This window comes from Canis lupus, chromosome 3 (assembly GCF_003254725.2).
Source record: "Canis lupus dingo isolate Sandy chromosome 3, ASM325472v2, whole genome shotgun sequence".
NCBI lineage: Eukaryota > Metazoa > Chordata > Mammalia > Carnivora > Canidae > Canis > Canis lupus.
In genome coordinates this window covers 55,279,742-55,297,801 of record NC_064245.1, presented here as the reverse complement: position 1 = coordinate 55,297,801, position 18,060 = coordinate 55,279,742, and the positions used below count along the sequence as shown (strand labels likewise).

The window sequence follows — 18,060 nt, the reverse complement described above, 5'->3', positions numbered from 1 at the left end:
ATGTATTTTACGTGAACCCTTGACTACAATTGCTTTCACTCATACAACCTTGGATCCCTCCCAGCGTCTGAAATTGAGGCCCAAATACAGGTGATTCTCATTGTTCACAGTAGTTATGTTCTACAAAGTGACCTGGAACACAGAATTAGTGAGTATTGAGCAGGGGGCTCCAAGGAGAAACACAGGTTAAGTGCTGTGCTTGCCTCCAGCGGGCACAGCACCATACCCCAAGAGACACAGACATAAGGGGGTAAGCCCCATTCTTTTTTATATAAATTTATTTTTTATTGGTGTTCAATTTGCCAACATATAGAATAACACCCAGTGCTCATCCCGTCAAGTGCCCACCTCAGTGCCCATCACCCAGTCACCCCCACCCTCCGCCCACCTCCCCTTCCACCACCCCTAGTTCGTTTCCCAGAGTTAGGAGTCTTTCATGTTCTGTCTCCCTTCCTGATATTTCCCACTTATTTTTTCTCCTTTCCCCTTTATTCCCTTTCACTATTTTTTATATTCCCCAAATGAATGAGACCATATAATGTTTGTCCTTCTCCAATTGATTTATTTCACTCAGCATAATACCCTCCAGTTCCATCCACGTCGAAGCAAATGGTGGGTATTTGTCATTTCTAATGGCTGAGTAATATTCCACTGTATACATAAACCACATCTTCTTTATCCACTCATCTTTCAGTGGACACTGAGGCTCCTTCCACAGTTTGGCTATTGTGGCCATTGCTGCTAGAAACATCGGGGTGCAGGTGTCCTGGCGTTTCATTGCGTCTGTATCTTTGGGGTAAATCCCCAGCAGTGTAATTGCTGGGTTGTAGGGCAGGTCTATTTTTAACTCTTTGAGGAACCTCCACACAGTTTTCCAGAGTGGCTGCTGCACCAGTTCACATTCCCACCAACAGTGCAGGAGGGTTCCCTTTTCTCCACATCCTCTCCAACATTTGTGGTTTCCTGCCTTGTTAATTTTCCCCATTCTCACTGGTGTGAGGTGGTATCTCATTGTGGTTTTGATTTGTATTTCCCTGATGGCCAGTGATGCGGAGCATTTCCTCATGTGCTTGTTGGCCACGTCTATGTCTTCCTCTGTGAGATTTTTGTTCATGTCTTTTGCCCATTTCATGATTGGATTGTTTGTTTCTTTGCTGTTGAGTTTAATAAGTTCTTTATAGATCTTGGAAACTAGCCCTTTATCTGATACGTCATTTGCAAATATCTTCTCCCATTCTGTAGGTTGTCTTTGAATTTTGTTGACGGTATCTTTTGCTTTGCAAAAGCTTCTTATCTTGATGAAGTCCCAATAGTTCATTTTTGCTTTTGTTTCTCTTGCCTTTATGGATGGAATCTTGCAAGAACTTACTGCAGCCAAGTTCAAAAAGGGTGTTGCCTGTGTTTTCCTCTAGGATTTTGATGGAATCTTGTCTCACATTTAGATCTTTCATCCATTTTGAGTTTACCTTTGTGTATGGTGCAAGAGAGTGGTCTAGTTTCATTCTTCTGCATGTGGATGTCCAATTTTCCCAGCACCATTTATTGAAGAGACTTTTTTCCAGTGGATAGTCTTTCCTCCTTTGTCGAATATTAGTTGGCCATAAAGTTGAGGGTCCACTTCTGAATTCTCTATTCTGTTCCATTGATCTATGTGTCTGTTTTTGTGCCAGTACCACACTGTCTTGATGACCACAGCTTTGTAGTACAACCTGAAATCTGGCACTGTGATGCCCCCAGCTATGGTTTTCTTTTTTAAAATTCCCCTGGTAAGCCCAATTCCTGAGTGGTGCAGGAGACCCATGTATGAAGAAGGAGGGTGAACACAAAACTGAATCTGGATATACTGGCAAATTGAATTTAAATAAAAATTTTTTTAAAAATGAATCCCGGACATGGGCACAGGTGAATGCAGAGGCCATGGCCTCCCCTCTCCCCTACTGTGTATCTTATACCTACACTCCCGTTTCACCCAACACAGCAATGGTTACAGACCTCACTCACTCTGGGTACCAGAACTGTCAGATTTCTGAGGCAGCCCCAAGGAAGGCGCCAAAACATTTTTATTCCAATCGTGCGCTCTGAAAGTGCTCTATACCCTAGCTCTGCTTTCCACTTCCATATGCTGGTGAAGGGAGTGCCTCGTCTCCAGAAGAAGGTCATCCTAAAATAGTAAATTAGACCTTCAGAGAGAAGACTGTGACTTAGACACATATTTGTTGCTCAGTCTAAAAACATAACCACATCTGATGAGGATTTTAAATCATTCTCCAGATTTCGAAATGTCTATTATTCCTAGAGAGAAATTTGGTCCCCATTAGATTTGTCTGCATATGAAAGACTGCAATTAACATTATTTCTAAGATCCCTATTTTTCTAATGAGTCATTGGGTTTCCTTCCTCTCCTACAACTGCCCAGAAAGAGGCTGGTAAGTCTTAAATGTAAAATACATTCTCACATGTCCAGGGTGAGTAACAGATCTTGCACTCAAATAAGAAAATGAGTAAACTGACCTTTCAATGTCTCTTCCCTTTGTGACACCAAGAATCGTACCCTGAATTCCACCTCTAACTGTTTCAAGATTATTAAACAGGACCGAGATGAGCAAAGTGAACTTTTTTCTTTAATATCTAAGTCAGGAGGAAAAAACAACATTAGGGCAAAAAGTACTCTTAGGATGCACTTTACAAATATAAAATTAGAACTTACCTTAAGATATGAACTATATCCTTCATAAACTGGGTTGCTTACACTATTAAGTTTCTGGAAATGTAAAAACACAGGGTTTTCTTCAGGAAATAATTTCAAATTTAATCAATTTACTTTTTTGAAAACTTCATAAAGTTTTTAACTGTGCCACAAAAAGGGTGACAAGCTGCTGGCTTTCAAAGAACTGCATAGCCCCTTCCTGTTTCTAACAAGCATAAAACAACAACTTTGGAACATTGAACAAAAAAATCAGATGAAAACAACAAAAAAGGTAATATTTTCTAGTCACTGACCACACAAACCATTCCTCCAGAATTTCAGAGACAGTGAGAGGGCAAAGAAAAATATTCCAGAATTCATGACTATAACTTTTACCAAAGGGTATTGTATAGCCTGTGTCTTCCAGAAAGCAGAGCTTGAGGCAAGGATTAACATGCTGACAATCTATTTAAGAGGCACAAGCCCAGGATGGTGAAGGTGAGGATAGAGGGAGTGAGGCACAAGGGAAGATACTAGGAAGCATGCAGAGTGATGGCTCTGGCCTCCTTCAGAACAAGCCAGGAGGAGGCACCAGGCAACCAGATAGGTATGTCTACTCGATACTTGAAACTTTCTCAGAAAGACCTGAAAGAACAAGCTGCACCTCGGAGTAGCCCATGGCAGGGGGGAAGAAAGGGAAATGTCTCTGTGCAGCTCCCTCCTATTATGTCCCATTGGTTCAGGTTCATCACAGGGAGCAAAGGACCCAACACTTCTGGTTTTGTCACCCAGCCTTTAGCAGCCATTCAAGAAGCCAGGCCCCACATCCTGCAGTGTGGCATATCACCAAGATCATAAGGGGGGAGATTTAGCATTTGATAGGGCTCAGCACATGTGGCCCAAAGGCCATATTGGCCCAGAGCCGTACCTATGAACTCCAGCCCGCTTTGAGGGCTTAGCAAGTGGCCAGCAAAGGTAGCAGTCAGGTGCTCAGGAAGGGGAGGGTCAGAAGGAGTCAGCAAGGGAGAGAATCTAATGAGATGCTCAAGGCTGGCATTCAATACAGAATCTTTCAGAAATAAAGCTCTGTCTAATTGTTTTAATATTCTCAGCAATCACAATCCACAATTTCTGCCTGGTTCATTCATTTAATGTGTACGTAATGAGTAGCTACCATGACCCAGGCCCAGTCTGTGTTAGGTTCCAGGAAAACAATAAGACAATCCCAATTCTCACAGAGATCCAAATCTACTCAAGGAAACAAGTCATTTGCTAGACAAATGTTGATTGAGAGCCTAGCACGTGAGCTAGACACTGCTCTAGGCCCAGAGAGTCAATGATTAAGGGTCAATAAAACGACCACAGAATGGTAGACAATGAGAACTATACCAATTATAAACCTGAGTAAGTGATGACCAGTGTTCGAACTACTGTTACTGCAACCTGAATAAAATATATGAAATCCATCAGTATACAGAGCGTTAGAGCAAACACACAACAATTACACAATATAACAGGGCCTGGGCACAGAATGGGGAGATCTGAAAAAAATCCTAGACAATGAAACTAGAATCCAAGAGCCCAGCAAGTCCCTGATAATTCATAAGATGTGTTATTTCAGGAAAAGATACCAGTCTGCATGGGGATCCCTGGGTGGCTCAGCGGTTTAGCACCTGCCTTTGGCCCAGGGCATGATCCTGGAGACCCGGGATCGAGTTCCGCATCGGGCTCCCTGCATGGAGTCTGCTTCTCCCTCTGCCTGTGTGTCTGCCTCTCTGTCTCTCTGTCTCTCATGAATAAAATCTTAAAACCAAAAAGATACCAGTCTGCTGAAAAATTAGCACATAAAATTGGAAAAGATCCCACTAAAAAGAATGGAGTAGGGAAGTCCTGTTGACTGTGGATGTGATAGCCACCAATGAGGAGTGCCACTGAACAGACACCAGCTCAGATAATCATTCTGGAAGGAGCCCCACATTCTCAGTCCAGGTCCCAATCTCCAACCAGTAACACAGAGCTGGACTACATTTTGGTTCCCAATTTGGCTGGGGACCACAGCTGGCTTAGGACTGTGGGATAAGGAAATCACTGGTGTTAATGCTTCTGTACTGGATACAATGATTCGTAAGGTACAATCATAGTAATAACGTCTATAGGTATTTTTATATGTGTCTGTCTACTTTTTACGGAGTTTAAAGCTTAATAAGAATTATACGTATTGAGCTTATAGCTATACTTGAAAATACTTAAGAGAAATTAATCCATGGAATGCATAAATGGTACTGTTTGAAAGTTTAATCGGTTAAATTTATAAATTGAGCATCATTCAAAGAGCAAGTAAAATTAGTGCTTTTCATTTTAACACAAATGTTACTAGGTTTACAAATGAATTTACAAGATTTAGAAGTTGTTCTTTAAAAGTTTAAGATAGAGAGGCGCCTGAGTGGCTCAGTCAGTTAAGGGTCCAACTCTTGATTCCAGCTCAGGTCATGATCTCAGGGTCATGAGATCAAGCCCAGGGTCAGGCTCTGTGCTCAGTGTGGAGTCTGCTTGAGATGGTCTTTCTCCCTCTCCCTCTGCTCCTCCTCTCATTCATGATCTAAATAAATAAATAAATAAATAACTTTTTAAAAGTATAAGATAGAATCCGTTGTTTTATTTATAACTTCAATGAATTAAACACTGGCCAGCATAAATCTCCCTTTCTGAGCTTTCAGACACTAAAGAGCGAAGGACAAGGAAGAGATCCTGGATCACAATGGGCCAGGTATGTACATATATACCCATGTACTGGCTATAAAAACACTGGCAGTAGAGCAATCAACTTTCCCCAGTAGGGGATGGGGTAAGGAGGCAGGAAACAGCAAAAATGCCTAATGCAGCAGGTGATGCTTCAGCAGAGTCTTGAAAGAGAGAAGACAAATACCAGGTAGACAATGAAGGGAGACAAAGGGAAGCGAATTATCAACAGAGAGAGGAGCATGGATATGGTTCAAAGGGGCAACCCAACCCAACTGCAGGTGGTTCTGGATGGCCAGATCTGGGTCAGCAGACACAGGTAGAGGAGGGGCAGTCCTGGCAGCAATGGAAAGCAGGAAAGGGTGACCCTGAGAGGCCAGAGTTTTAGTAGGGTATGACATTATTAGATTTGTGCTTTAGGAAGATCCTTCTGGCAGGCTAAGGAATATGGTCTGAGAGGGAGGAAACACAGGTGAGCGTATAAGCAATGTAGATGACAGTCAATGAGGCTATCCCCTGAGGCAGTGATGGGTACAGAGAGGAGTTAACAGATCTTAGGATACTCAGGAGGTAAAATCTATAGCATGTGGGTCCTGGAGAGATGTGGGTAGGGAATGGGTGCCCAGACAAGGCCAAGTAAATAAGGACAATCAAGAAATGTCAAACAAATAATGAATAGAAACATGGTAACAATAACGAAACATGGTTCTGGAGCCCTTTACTCAAAGATGAAGAACAGCTGTACAATTTCTAGCAATTGCGGTGATGAAAAGGTTTGGGGGAGGGGGAAGGGGAAGCATTATTTTGGACAATGTGAGATGTGTGTGGGGCTCCCAGGTAGAGATGCCTAGGAAGGCTGTCAATAGCTCAAGATAAATAACAGGAGGTAAAATTCAGATTTGGGAATTACAGGTAGGAGGTCACATGGGTCACCTTGAGAGTGGGTGGGATCACCCACGGAATATGAGCTCCGTGGAAGGACAAAAGGACCCGGAGCAAACTCCCAGTGATCACTGAGTTTCCAGAGATGGACAGAGAAGGAGAAGCCATGAAATGCGGTGGACAGAGCAGGAGTCTCACCAGCAGAGCGCCGTGAGAACCACAGCAGGTGCTTCAAGAGCGGGGCGCCACCATGCACAGCCTGTTGTGCACAAGCACCTGCTGGATTCTCTTAGCAAGACACTGAGGACACCTTGAGTGCCGCATCTCCAGAGAGAATGGAGGGAGAGGCAGGTGACACTGGGCGGAGGGGGAGACGGAAGGGGAGGCAAAGGCGGAGATCTGCCCTGTACCTGTCCGGCCGCGAAGACAGGAGTGAGCCAGGACGGGCTGGAGGGAGAGTGAGTCACGGGAGGATCTTCGGAAGCAGCACACTTCCGAAGAGGGTGGTAAAGAAGAAGGTGAAGATGAAGGGGAGAGGCCAGGACCGCCGCCCGGAGAGCTCAGGGCTGCAGCGGGTCGGGAAGAGCCACCCAGAGAGAAGGCAAGTCAGTCAGTCATTTGCGGCCAAAGAAAGGATCAGCGGCTCCTCCCGGAGCTGAAGCCGCAGGTTAGAAACATCGGTGCGGTTACAAGATCTCCCGCGGGGGCTCAGCAGCCCTGGCAGGAGGGCAGACTGATGTCAGGCTGCTCCAGGCCCCGAGACCTGCGCCCGCAGGAAGCACGAAAGGGGAGGCAGCCCTCGAGGGGCCTGCAGGCGGGGGCTGTGCGCGGGAGGCTGCCCTGGACAACCCCAGGCGGGCAGGGAAGGAAGAGAAGCCACGAGATACCCAGCCTCGGGGAAAGAGCTTCAGGAAAGGGCAGGGGCTGTCACGCTGCTGAAATAATCAGAAAGAGCAAGCTGAGTGGACCGTCCCTATTGACCAAAGGTCAAAGCCGAAGACGAAAGGCTCAAGACCGGCCACAGTCAGAGTCACCAATGAGCTTCCAGCCACGGACAGAGCCTCTGGCACCCCACCATTACCAAGAGAGGCCAGAACCGGCCCTGTCCCCACCCAAATGCTCCACAGACAGTACAGGGAGAGAACACAGAGGAGGAAGGGCGTGGCCTGCCTCATGGGGAGAAGGGGCCTCAGGGCGAGAGGAACATGCCACACCTAAGCCAGGCACCTGGGTTCAAGTCCCACAAATGCCACTTGTAAGTTGGGAACCCGGGGCATTTTATGTCCACTCTCATCCTCAGATCTCTCGTCTGTAAAATGAGGGTAATAACAACTACCTGATCTGGTCATCTCAAGGATTAAATCAATTAAAATATTTAATGTGCTTAGAACTGCCCTGTGTGTTAGCTCATTTTCTTATTTCTTCCCCGGCTCAGGGGAACTGATGGGAGTGCTTTCACTTCCCCAAAGCCAGTCAGGGGACACACTGAGAAAACCACTGGCAAAGACTGAAGATGCCTCCAAGGAAGGAATACTGTTCTCCTCAGCCCTCAGAAGGTACAAAAAAGCTACTCCAGTAGCTCCCCTGACTCCAGAAGGCCCAAGGCAGGGAGTCGTACAGGAAGAGCCATGGGGCTCTCGGGCAGCTTCAAGGATGAGTGATAGACATAGCCCTGGAGATGATGGTGGGGTTTTAAGGGTTTTATACCACCAATGGGACCAACTGGGAGGGAGGAACTGGGACAGAGCTGCTCTCCCAGAGCAAGCCTGAGACCCTACACACACACACATCATCATCCCCAGCTGGGACTCTTAAAAACCTGGCTTCCCCCACTGTCTCCCTGCACCCAGCACGGGGGCGGGGAAGGGGAGGAGCAGCTAGGGGGATGGGGAGGATGCTCCTCAGAGCCTGACTACAGGCATTCCTCCACTTCAGCAGCCGGGAGCCTGTCTCTCGCCATGCTATAGGAGACAGGCTAAGTTATAACCAGAGAAATGAAGAGTGTCTTCAACACTGAGCATGGCAGGAAAGCTATGGCTCTCCAACGTATCCTCAGGGTCCCCCTCCACAGAAGGAAAGAAGAATTCTCTTCGGCATGGTGGATAACAGTGACTGATAAAAATAAAGCCAGTTTCTATTTCAGAACAGAACTGAGACCTCTCAATAAATAAGACAAATATAAAAGAACTTCAGCCTCCGTGTATGTTCTCCATGGCCACCCTCAACCCACCTGCTTTAGTGACCAAGCCCATTAGAAAGCAGCCCCACAGGGCTCTGGCCCTGACCCCTCCAGCAGCCAAGTGCTGCCATTCCATTTGCTGCCCAAAGGATGGAATACCTATGGTAAGCCAGGAGCAGCAGACTCACCCTAAACCTGGCCCATGTGTTCAGTTTTCAAGATTGGACTTCTGTCTTGGTTTCCTGACTATATTCCAATTTCATTTTGGAAAAGTCCAGGCCATTTGGCTAATGCCCAGACAACAACCCTAGCTTTCTCCAACATTCTTCTGCCAGAGGACTGAACTCTTCTCTTACTGGATCCTCCCCTGACTGGGGGTTTCCATCCTACCTCTTAGAATCATGGTGGCATGGCCCGCTTTTCTGCCCCTCCGCCATCACACTCCTGGAGTACTGCCAAGGCCAAAGTCACATCCTCCCGGGTATCCCATTGGAGTTACTGACCACCACTCTAAAGAAGAAGCGCACAACCTCCCCACCCCACCCACCCTGCAGCTCTGGCAAGCAGCAGTCAAGACCACACGCCCTGTAGGAGGCTGGTGCACTGTAGACTGGAAAGCAGATTCGATAGCACCAGATGAATGGGTTGATTTGAGAGCAGAAGCTCATGGGCTGGAATTTAAGATTTCAGGATGAAACAGGTCTGAGCACTGTTGAAGTCTCCAGTCTGGCCATGGAAATGCGTGTAGGGCGGGGGGGCGGGGAATGCAGGTTGCCAAGGTGGGCAGGGCCAAGAACGGAGATGCTTGGGACTCAGGAGCCCCCTGACCCACTCAAACCAAAGCTGCTGTGTCCCAGGACCAAGACTGGTAGAGCATAATCTTGCCACAGAGCAGGGAGGCCAGAAGGGCATTCACGTGCTTTGTTCTAACATTTTATTTTGGAAAATTTTTAACTTATCACCAAAGTAGACAGAACCGTGTGATGATCCGCCATGTAGCCATCATTCAACTTCAACAACTGTTGGAATTTGCCTTTATTGCACCAGCCCCCCTCCCAGTACCCTTCCCCCTGCCCCTGGGTTGTTTCAACGCAAATCCCAATACTTGCAAATCCTTCAGTCTGTATCTCTAAGAGGTAAGCACTATTTTTTTTAACATAAGCAGAAATAATTTTCACACCTAAAATATATTCAGCAATTCCTTAATAGTGTCTGACATACAGTTGCTGATCCTATTTCCCCTGGTAGATTCATGCCTTTTCACAGATGGTTTGTTTAAACTGGGATGCAGATAAGGTCTGCATGTTGCCCTGGATGGATATGCCTCTGTCTGGAAAAAGGCCCCGAGGCAATGACTTCAGTGCAAACCGTTTATCTGGGCAGTGACACCGGCAAAACTGGTGGGAGAAGAGGGAAAGGAGCCAGGGAAGGAAAGAGCCGCCAAAGGGAGCACACCACGGGGACAAACGGAGCGTGGTTCCTCTGGACAAGTCCGGGAGAGAGCCTGGGGCAGCCCTGTGGGGTGTCCCAACCCCAGGAGGGGAGGAGAACATTGGGATATTCATCCATCACTGCTGAGGCGGAGGGGCATTAACTCTCCAGGCCATTGATTGTCTGGCACCCTGCTCTGCTTGCTGGACATACTCTTGCAGGAGGCAGAAAAGCCCTCAGGCAGAGGATGGCCCGAGTTCCAAGCAAGCAGGCCCCACCAGGCCCCCTCAGGCTGTCCAGCTTGGGAGACGAGAGCCAACTGCTTCTGCCCCAGTGCTGTTTTCTTTCACCTCCATTCCCCTCCCCGACTTACTCTCAGCCATTTACCTACTAAAGAAATGTGTTCTCCATCCCTTATAAATTCCACATCCTAGATTTGGCAGATTGCATCCGTGGTGGTATCTCCTATGTTTCCCCTTTCATGTTTTACTGTAAACTGAACGGCTAGCAAGTCCAGCAGATCCCTATTCTAACTTCTGATGAGAATACCTGTAGGTCAGGAAGTGTGTCTAACAATTAAAGGTTGTCTCTTCCATTGGTTGGTTCAGTTGCTTAATGAAACATATTCCCAAGCAAGCAGGCCAACCTCCTCCACATGCTGGAAGCCAGACGAACACGAAGTGAACAAATCAGGCTCTGTGTCATCCAAATGCCTTGCTGGTGGATTCTGATCCAGGTTTGCTCGTGACTTGGAACACACACCTGAAGATGTCACTTACTCTCCCACTCCTTAGAGCACCGTTCAAATACCAAGCTCCCTTGAAAGCAATTTGCACACCAGAGCAGTGCAAGCACATATATTTTTGACTTTGAACCTGGGAGGTGTGAATCTGTTTACTTACTCTTAGGTTCAACAAATTCCAAAGCAGAAAGATGGTCAGGTCCTCTAAATCTTATCTACACCATTTCATAACAAAAGTATGCCTGGCTGATTGGAATGCACACAGAGCAGACACTAAAGAAGCATTTGCTCCTGGAGGAATGCAGAAGTTAAATTCAGAGAATGTTCTAGTCCAATGTAGTGTTTCATGCATTATTGACAAGTTAAAGATCATCAGCCACCAGTGTTTGGAAAGGAGCTTCACTATACTTTGGTTAATTATCCAAGGTCACTTCTACTTGCCTCCGATTCACTCATTCCAGAAACACCTACCAATGGGGTGAGTTTAGGAACCATGCTGACCACCAGTGGTTGACCTCCACAATGAAGTCAATGCCTTCAACATCATCCCAGACCAACAACATTCCAGTTTGTGCCCCTTAAATCCATCAGGGACACTGATCTGTTTCATTCAATACACTCTGACCCCAAATGTCTGGGTTTTCCCTCCACCAACAATCACTTCTCCAGCAACCAACACCAACTAGCGTCGAACAATACCATCCAATTGTGATACTAATGGCCTGGAGTTTGCATCTGACTCCAAGATTTAAGTGCTCGGCCATTGCTTCAGACACCAGTCCCAATATCGGGTGACCCATGCTTCTTCCCAACCTGGCTACAAAGCTGGGAATTCCCACAGTCTTCTCCTCAGGTCTGAGAATTTGCTAGAATGGCACAGATCTCAGGAAGGCATTTACTCTTACTGACTGGTTTATTCTAAGGGATGCAATTTAGGAACAGCCTAACTGAAAAGATGCACGGGGCAAGGAAGGGCAGTGGGCACACACAGGGCATCCATCCATGTCCCCCCATGGTGGGCACACCACCCTCCCAGCACCTCAATGCATTTACCAGCCCCGCTCTCCAAACCTCTTCATTTAAGGAGTTTTCATCAGGTAGGCATGAATGATTAAATTGCTGTTCACTAGTATTAACTCAGTCTTCAATCCCTCTGCCCACCTCCCCGTGAAAGTTAAGAAGCCAAATGGTAGGACTCCAAGCTCCAACCTTCTCATCACACATTGGTCTGTCTGGCAACCAGCCCCACCTGAAACTGTCTAGGGGCCCCCAAGCCCCATTCATCAATTAGCATATAAAAGACACTCTTATCACTCAGGAGATTGCAAGGGTCTTAGGAGCTGTGTGTCAGGAACCAGGGACAAAGACCAAATGTTTACTTTTTCATTTTATCACAGACACTATGGGTGTTGCTTTTCTGATAACAGGATGTCCCACAAAGTCATGTCACCAAGAAGCCTTGCTCTAACAAAACACAGCCCCATTACATGTGCAGCCTGTTTCATTCTAGACACGTGCCCGGCCCCTGGCATCTTATCAGATAACGGCATGTCCCCTCACACTGGAGTTACCTGTTTCTGCTTTTGTCTCCCGACACACACACTGCGACTTCTCAAGGGCAAGTACTGTGTCTTGCTTTTCTTGGTATCCGCAGATCTGAGACCCAGCCTAGCACACGAGTCCCTACCTAGTCAATCATCATTCACTGCTCACGCAGCAATTCCCAAGTTCACCACAAAGGTCTGCAAGTACAGGCCCCCCCACCCACCTTGGAGAAGTTGTGGGTTCAGTCCCAGACCACTGCAATAAAGCGAATCCCACAACACAGAGTGTCAAATGCATCATTTGGTTTCCGGTGCAAGTAACAGTTATGTTTACAGTACACTGTAGTTTATTTAGTGTGCAACAGTATGATATCTAAAAAAAAAAAAAAGGTACAAAACTTAACCAAAAGATACTTACTGCTAAAAATAGCTAACCATCATCTGAGCTTTCAGCTAGTCATGATCACTGATTACAGATCACCCAAACAAATATAATAATGGTGAAAAAGTTTGAAATATTACAAGAATTACCAAAAAAGTGACACAGAGACACGAAGTGAGTGAATGCTGTTGGAAAAATGGGCCGGCAGCCATTTGGCCATTTGGCCCCAAACCCTCAATCTGGAAGACATGTGGTGTCTGTGGGCAACAAAGTGAAAGGCGGTGAAATGAAGTTATACCCGCATGTCTGGTCCCACAGGCTGTTCTCTACTAGGCCTAATTCCCTGCTTAGTTTCACCTGGAAAGGGTATTTTGCTACAGCCTCTTTATTTTAGAGGTACAGACCAGAGAGGTGAAGTAACTCTCCCAAGATCACACAGCAGAGGTTGACTGGAACCTACAACTGTGGTGACCCCAGGCGACTGACTCATTCCATATCAAAGGAGTCTTGTGTTTGTAGTTATGGAGGAATAATGCAGTGTGCAAACACATACAGTTGGCCCTGGGCTCTCAAACACTGGCTAAGGACTGAGTAATAAGCTCAGTTGCTGTAGGAGAGGAGGTTGAGAGAGGCTTCACCGCCCACCCCACCCCCCCAAAGGAAGCAGCCGACATCAAAAGGGAAGGAACAGCAGTTAACCCTGGAGAGTGGAAATCTGAGGTGGTTTTTACCTTTTTCCTTGGATTTTGTGGTGCAGTTTCAATCTTCTTCACACGTAGGTATTATTCGTCACAATTAGGGAGGCCAACAAGCCTGATTCCCAGAGTCACACTCAGAAGCCAGTCGTATGTCCTGGGAGTCACCGGAGACCTAACACCCTCCTAGAGAGTGCCGTCGGGAGAGCTGAAGCATTCCCAAAGCCACACAGCAGACCAGCTATTGACACAGCATCCCACCTGCCAGCACAAATGACGCTGGGCTCCCAGGGCCCCCGTTCATCCCTGGGGCACAGCATTATGCCTTCAGAACTCGCCAGTATCTCTACCAAAAAGTCCACACAGGTCCTCCTGAGTAAGGGGAAGCAGGGGACAAACAGTGCCTGGTTGCCCACTGAAGTCTCCAGGAAAACAAATAAAAGTCTGGAGAGAAGGGAGTAGCAGTCAGTCTGGAAAAGATAAGAATCCATATATCACACAGCAAATCAGAAGGCTTTGCTGCTGCTGGGAAGGAATCCTGGCCTACAGTCACCAACCAGTGACCCCCAAGGGGCTGCAGGTGCACAGCTGAGCAGGTGGCATCAGCTGGGCCGCATCAGAGGGAGCATGCCCATTCCTTCACAGACACGGTAGGTCTATGTATTTATCGCACAACTTTTTAGCACATGGCAGTCAAAAACCTGTGCTAACAAATTCAGTCTGGCATGACACGCTTCCTACATGTGGAAGTGAAGGGTCCTGAAGTCTGACTCATAGAAAGAACACAGTATGGGCCAGCAGTGACCCCACTGGCATCCTAACCTCACTGGCTGCTGTTATACCGAAGCCCCAAGGGATGTGAACCCAGTCACACAACCACCCTGACACTGCTGGGAACCCCTTTCTGAAGAGATTGAGTCCTCATGTCTCATCAGTAACTTGCATTCCTCATCCATCCAGACTCTACAGCTCATCACGAGCAACCAGCACTGTGAGAGGTGCCCACACCAGCTGCATTCCTGGGCATGTGGCCTCCTCACCTGGGAAGACAACCTGCAGGCAGGTGTCAATTTTCATGGCAGGAAGGCCTGATCAGGTCCTGTGGAGCCAACATCCATTGTACCGCTTGTCAGAAAACAGATGGGGAGGGAGGAAGACAGAAACTATGTCAGCCAGAAAGAGCTGCCCGAGATGTGCCACCGACCAGAACCGTCCCAGTGGAGACACCAGCCCAGCCTGGGGCCCGTCAGGGAGGACAGGGAGGCACTGTGAGTGAACAGGGCAGCACATCCCTGAGCCAACACTAGGCCTATTCATGGATGAGCAAATAGAAACACAAGACTGAGGCCTATGACCAGAATTTGAAGCATAAGGGAACAAAAATAGTTCCTCGAAGAATAAGAGCAAAGGCCTCCTCACACATAGCTTTACTGTGGGAGAGAGCAGCATCTGCTATGGGGCCACAGGGTCTGTTCCCCGAAAACAGGCCACGGACAAAATACAAGAGCAAATACATCAAACAGAACACAGTGAGGGTAGGAAAGGCAGAGAAAATAAACATATTGGCGCCAAATAATAGGAAATGCAAAACTCAGAGGAGCATGCTGAAAAGCAGCACGAAGATAGAAGGTGGGACAGCAGGCCTGGTCATTTCAACAAATGGATGTCACAGGGAAAAAAGAAGAAAACAAAAAAAGAAAGGAGAAGAGGTAGAGAAGAGAGAGAGAAAGAGAAGGAAAGAGAGAAAAGAAATAGAAAAGAAAAAAGTTAAGAGAAAGAAAAGGAGAGAAAAAGGAGGAAAGAAAGGAAGAAGGAGGGAGGAAAAGAGAGAAAGAGGAAGAGAATTCTTCTAGATCATAGGATTTAAGAATGACCTAGCAATTACACTCACAGGCATACACCCAAAGAACTGAAAGGTACCCAAACACGTATAGATTGTACGTTTGAGTGCTGTTGTGCCCTGAATGTTTCTATCCCCACCCAAATTTGTATGTGGAAGCACCAACCCCCAATGTGATGGTATTTGGAGGTGGGGCCTTTGGGAGGTCAATATATTCAGATAAGGTCATGAGGGTGAGACCCTCAAGACAGGACTGCTATCCATACATGATGTAGAAGAGTTCAGAGCTCTCTTTTGCCTCCATCTGAGGACACAGCAAGATGATGACCAACTACAAGCCAGGAATAGGACTTTCTTTCCACAGGAACCGAACCTTGGACTTCCCACCCAAGGACGTTTGAGCCACCTGGTCAATGGTATTTTGTTATGCAGCCCAAGCTGACAAAGACAGATTTTGGTACCAAGAGGTGGGGAGCTGCTGTAACAAATATCTGCAAGTGAAAACAATTTTGGAACTGGATATGGGTAGAGGCCTGATGAGTCTCAGGTACCCACTGGAAATAACAGATACAAGGGTGATTCTGGTAGGAGCGCAGAAAGAATAGAGATGCTTCTCTCTTCTTAGAGACAGAGAAATAATCATGAGCAAAATGTGGACAGAAATAGCGAGAGTAAAGGCTGCTCTGGTGAGGCCTGAGATGGAAGTGAGGAACATGTTCCTGGACACAAGGTGGTCCTTTATTTTTATTTATTTATTTAATTGAGACAGAGAAAGAAAGAGAGAGAGAAAGAGAACACAAGCAGGAAGGAGGGACAAAGGGAGAGGGAGAAGCAGATTCTCCACTCAGCAGGGAGCCTGATGTGGGGTCCAATCCCAGGACCCCAATATCATGACCTGAGCCAAAGGTAGACACTTCACCAACAGAACCACCCAGAAGCCCCAAGCTGGAGACACTTCTAAGCAAAACACTGAAGGGGCAGTTTGGTTCTTCCTGAGTACTTATAAAATGAGAGGAGACAGAAATTAAGAACCTATTGTTAAGCAAAACGGAAGCAGAACCTAAAGATCTGGAAAATTCTCAGCCTGTCCATACTACCAAAAAAAAAAAAAAAAAAAGGAAAGAAAGAAAGAAAAAGCTTGTTTTTCAGAGATCACTAATGATGTGGCTGAAGAACCATTCAGTAAGGAGACTGGCATGAGTGTGAACCATGAACTAATCAGCCACTCAGCAGAAAGACTGCCAGTTCAAACTGAAGGAGTCTGAGGACAAAATCAGAGGCTTGCTTAGATCCTACAGGACTGAGCCACAGAGCTATTCAGCTGTGAGCATGCACTATTCCTCAAGACAAGCCAAGAGTGATTCCAAAGGTAATTCAGAGCCATCAGGGCTGGGTCCTCAGTTTCAAAGTGGGGCAGGATAGTGCAGGTAGGTTTACTGCCTCAACAGGGCCAGATGGCAGCCATCCAGAGCCCTGGGGGCAGGACTGTCACTGGCAGAGTCATGGAGATGGGCCCACCACCCAGCTGGGTCCCAAGGACAGAGAGCACTGAACCAAAGGGATTCATTCTTAAGGCTTAAGATCTAATGGTATTTGCCTCACTAGGTTTGGGACATGCTGAGGACCCAAACACCCCTTTCCTCCTGATTTCTCCTCTTTGGAGTGGCAACGTCTATTCTGTGCCTGTGTCACCAGGTAACTTGGAAGCACATAACTTACCTGGTTTCACAGGTTCACAGCCAGCGAGGACTTCTGCCTCAGGATGAAATTCACCTCGAGTTTGCCTTAGAGGATATTTAGATGAGACTTTGGGCTTTAGAGTCGATGCTGGAATTAAGACTTTTGGGGTAGCTGCAATAGAATGAATGGATTCTGCATGCAAAAACGGTACGAATTTTGGGGAACAAGGGAACTGAATGTTATAAACTAAATGTTGGTATTCCCCCCAAAATTCATACGTGGAAACACTAGGCTCCAATGTGATGGTATTTGGAGGTGGAGCCTTTGGGAGGTAATCAGATTTATACAAGGTCATGAGAATGGGGCCCTCGTTATGGGATGAATGCTCTTCTAAGAAAAAGAAAGGCCAGAGCTCATGGTCTTTCACCATGTGAGGACATAGCTAGAAGGTGGCCATCTACAAGCCAGGAAAAAGATTCTCATCAGAAAACAAATCTGCTGGCACCTTGGATTTCCCAGCCTCTAGAACTATGAGAGATAAAAGTTGTTTAAACCACCCGGTCTAGGGGCATCTGGGTGGCTCAGTCATTGAACGTCTGCCTTTGACTCAGGTCATGATCAGGGTCCTAGGATCAAGTCCTGCAGAGGGCTCCCCACGAGGAGCCTGCTTCTCCCTCTGCCTATGTCTCTCCCTCTCTCTCTCTGTCTCTCTCATGAATAAATAAAATCTTAAAAAAATAATAAATAAACCACCCAGGCTATGGTATTTTGTTACAGCAGCACAAACTAACTAAGAGAAGTATTCACAGCAGCACTATTTATATGTAATAGCCAAAGATGGAAAAGCCCAAATGTCCATCAATGGATAAACAGATTAAACAAAGTAAGGTATATGCACACAGTGGAATATTATTCAGGCATAAAAAGGAATAAAGCACATGCTACAATACAGATGAACTTCAAAAATATGGCCAATAAAAGCAGCAAGACACAAAACAATTCCATTTATTTTTTTTAACAATTCCATTTATATGAAATATCTAGAATAGGTAAATCCATCAATCAGTGGTCATCAAGCAGAAGGGAATGGGGAGTTAGCTGCATTAAAAAATATGCAGTTGTATTCTGGAGTGCTAAAATGTTCTGGAACTAGACAAAGGAGGTATTCGCACAACATTGTGAGTGTACTTAATGCCACTGAGCTCGGTCATGTGAATCTCACCTCAACTTTTTTAGAAAGAAAGATTTAAGAGGTATAAC

General features: G+C 46.4%; 1 protein-coding gene across 6 annotated transcripts in view; it reads right to left on the bottom strand.

Moving 5' to 3' along the window:
* Positions 1-18,060, bottom strand: part of SH3GL3 (SH3 domain containing GRB2 like 3, endophilin A3) — a 135,768-nt gene that overhangs the window by 94,445 nt on the left and 23,263 nt on the right. Inside the window, exons 1-3 of one of the 6 annotated variants that reach the window (XM_049108511.1) lie at positions 16,840-17,341; positions 2,512-2,628; positions 417-1,843 (exon numbers count right to left, since the gene is read on the bottom strand). The exons of 2 other annotated variants lie outside the window; for them this stretch is intronic. In XM_049108511.1, the coding sequence (XP_048964468.1) occupies positions 1,212-1,843; positions 2,512-2,628; positions 16,840-17,230 (1,140 nt within the window). In that variant the 5' untranslated portion in view covers positions 17,231-17,341 and the 3' untranslated portion in view covers positions 417-1,211. Of the gene's footprint in view, positions 1-416; positions 1,844-2,511; positions 2,629-16,839; positions 17,342-18,060 lie in introns of those variants that run through there. 3 more of the 6 variants (XM_035714390.2, XM_025437084.3, XM_035714389.2) reach the window with 3 other exon arrangements.